This window comes from Sinocyclocheilus grahami, unplaced genomic scaffold (assembly GCF_001515645.1).
Source record: "Sinocyclocheilus grahami isolate Dianchi unplaced genomic scaffold, SAMN03320097.WGS_v1.1 scaffold1784.1, whole genome shotgun sequence".
NCBI lineage: Eukaryota > Metazoa > Chordata > Actinopteri > Cypriniformes > Cyprinidae > Sinocyclocheilus > Sinocyclocheilus grahami.
This window is the reverse complement of record NW_015506963.1, coordinates 6173-8684: the sequence shown is the minus strand read 5'-3', so window position 1 is coordinate 8684 and position 2512 is coordinate 6173. Positions and strand designations below refer to the sequence as shown.

The window sequence follows — 2512 nt, the reverse complement described above, 5'->3', positions numbered from 1 at the left end:
CCATACTCGGAATTTGTGCTCTGCATTTAACCCATCCAAGCGCGCACACAGTAGTGAACACACACCCGGAGCAGTGGGCAGCCATATTGCTGCGGCACCCAGGGAGCAGTTGGGGGTTCGATGCCTTGCTCAAGGGTCTCACCTCAGTCGTGGTATTGAGGGTGGAAGAGAGGGCTGGTTATTCACTACACCAACAATTTCTGCTTCTTTAACCCCTAAATTAACTTAGCATCAAGAACATTTTAAAGAGAGATTTACTAATTTCTTATTCCATTTTCAAAAATACTAATAATTGCTGATATTTAAATTATAGCATATTAGCAATTTCATTGTTGTAATAGAATCTGAAAATAAAATACTGCTCATGTACAGACCAAATAAGACGATCCCTTTGATACATATTGGAATTTTAATTATGATACATAACCTTAAGAGGAAGCAAACTTCCAAAATCATTCAAAAGAAACAGAAATACAGATTGTCTGTTTATTGGATGATTAGTTAGAAGGGGTGGGCCTGGTCCAACAGATTGACATGTAAAGAACAATTTATTTCTTCCATGCATTGTTTTCATAGTCCCATTTGGCTGAAAAGCCCTCAACAGGGTTGATCCTCATATCCAGCATTCTCTGGACCTCCTTCTGCTTGTATTCAGGATCAAAGGTATGGGGGACATCTCCATAAACTAAACACACAGAAGACATACACATTCAATAATTATATGCAAGTATGATCTTGGATGAGATGATCAGCAATACTTGTATACAGGCTTGTATATAAAAGTCAAGCGAAACATACCATACTTCCTCTGCCACAACACAACAAGGCCAGTGAAGCCAATGAAAAAGAAAATTCCTGCAACTACTGATTTCCATTCTCCTGTTCCCTTGTCCATTTCAGCAAAGCTCTCCTTGAAGCTGATACGATACACTGAAATCAACCATTAAGAAAAGGCAATTAGCATATCAAAATAAAAACTCAGAAGTTAGAACCAACAGAGAGATCTTCAACAATACTCTTATCACACACATGCAATCTTCTCCTCTTTGGACAGCGTAGCCCAGGATCCCTTCTCCTTTTCCTTTAGAGACTTCTGCTCAGGACTCAGCTGCTGCACAAACTTGATATCAGGAAGAGGGCTCTCTCGCCGGTCAAAGTATGCTGGCAGTGTGTAGTCCTCAACCTTAGCAACTCCTGAGAGGACAAATAAAACAATTGTTACACAATTCGCACACACATACATATTCACTCACATACATATATAGAGAGAGAGAGAGAGAGAGATAGTATCTCACAGAAGTGAGTACACCCCTCACATTTTTGTAAATATTTTATTATATCTTTTCATGTGACAACACTGAGCTCGGATTGGATTTATTCAACTATAAAGGACAGGAATAAGTCGTAAAACAACTTTTTTTTCTCACTGGCCCGTGATGAGAGAGATCTAACAAAGTTGAATAAGTTAACCAAGTTAACCGTTTGAAGCACACAGCGTAACTTGTTTTAAAAAGTTACCAGAAACCCAATTAGAGCGCAAATGAGATTACTGTAACGTGGTTGCATCAGGATGCTAATAACGAAGTTTAGTTGTGCATGAGAAAAACACTCTGGAGTTTCATAAGAGAGCTCAACGATGTCTTAAACTGTGCTCAAGACAAGTGAAAATGTCCAAATTGGGCCCAATTAGCCATTTTCTCTCCCCGGTGTCATGTGACTCAGTGTTACAAGGTCTCAGACGTGAATGGGGATCAGGTGTGTTAAATTTGGTGTTATCGCTCTCACCCTCTCATACTGGTCACTGGAAGTTCAACATGGCACCTCATGGCAAAGAACTCCCTGAGGATCTGAAAAAAGAATCGTTGCTCTACATAAAGTTGGCGTAGGCTATAAGAAGATTGCCAAGACCCTGAAACTGAGCTGCAGCACAGTGGCCAAGACCATACAGCGGTTTAACAGGACGGGTTCCACTCAGAACAGGCCTCGCCATGGTCGACCAAAGAAGTTGAGTGCACGTGCTCAGCGTCATATCCAGAGGTTGTGTTTGGGAAATAGACGTATGAGTGCTGCCAGCATTGCTGCAGAGGTTGAAGGGGTGGGGGGGGGTCAGCCTGTCAGTGCTCAGACTATACGCCACACACTGCATCAAATTGGTCTGCATGGCTGTCATCCCAGAAGGGAGCCTCTTCTAAAGATGTTGCATAAGAAAGCCCGCAAACTGTTTGCTGAAGACAAGCAGACTAAGGACATGGATTACTGGAACCATGTCCTGTGGTCTGATGAGACCAAGATAAACTTATTTGGTTTAGATGGTGTCAAGCGTGTGTGACGGCAACCAGGTGAGGAGTACAAAGACAAGTGTATCTTTCCCACCACCATGCTTGACTGTAAGCGTATCATGGTCTGGGGCTGCATGAGTGCTGCCGGCACTGGGGAGCTACAGTTCACTGAGGGAACCATGAATGCCAACATGTACTGTGACATACTGAAGCAGAGCATGATCCCCTCCCTT

At 42.5% G+C, this 2512-nt stretch overlaps 1 protein-coding gene across 1 annotated transcript in view; it reads right to left on the bottom strand.

Moving 5' to 3' along the window:
• Window positions 1–472: 472 nt before the first annotated feature.
• LOC107572641 (cytochrome c oxidase subunit 4 isoform 1, mitochondrial-like) overlaps window positions 473–2512 on the bottom strand; it is a 4440-nt gene continuing 2400 nt past the window's right edge. The window contains exons 3-5 of the mRNA XM_016259064.1: window positions 1030–1194; window positions 799–930; window positions 473–685 (exon numbers count right to left, since the gene is read on the bottom strand). Of these exons, the coding sequence (XP_016114550.1) occupies window positions 549–685; window positions 799–930; window positions 1030–1194 (434 nt within the window). The 3' untranslated portion in view covers window positions 473–548. The remainder of the gene's footprint in view (window positions 686–798; window positions 931–1029; window positions 1195–2512) is intronic.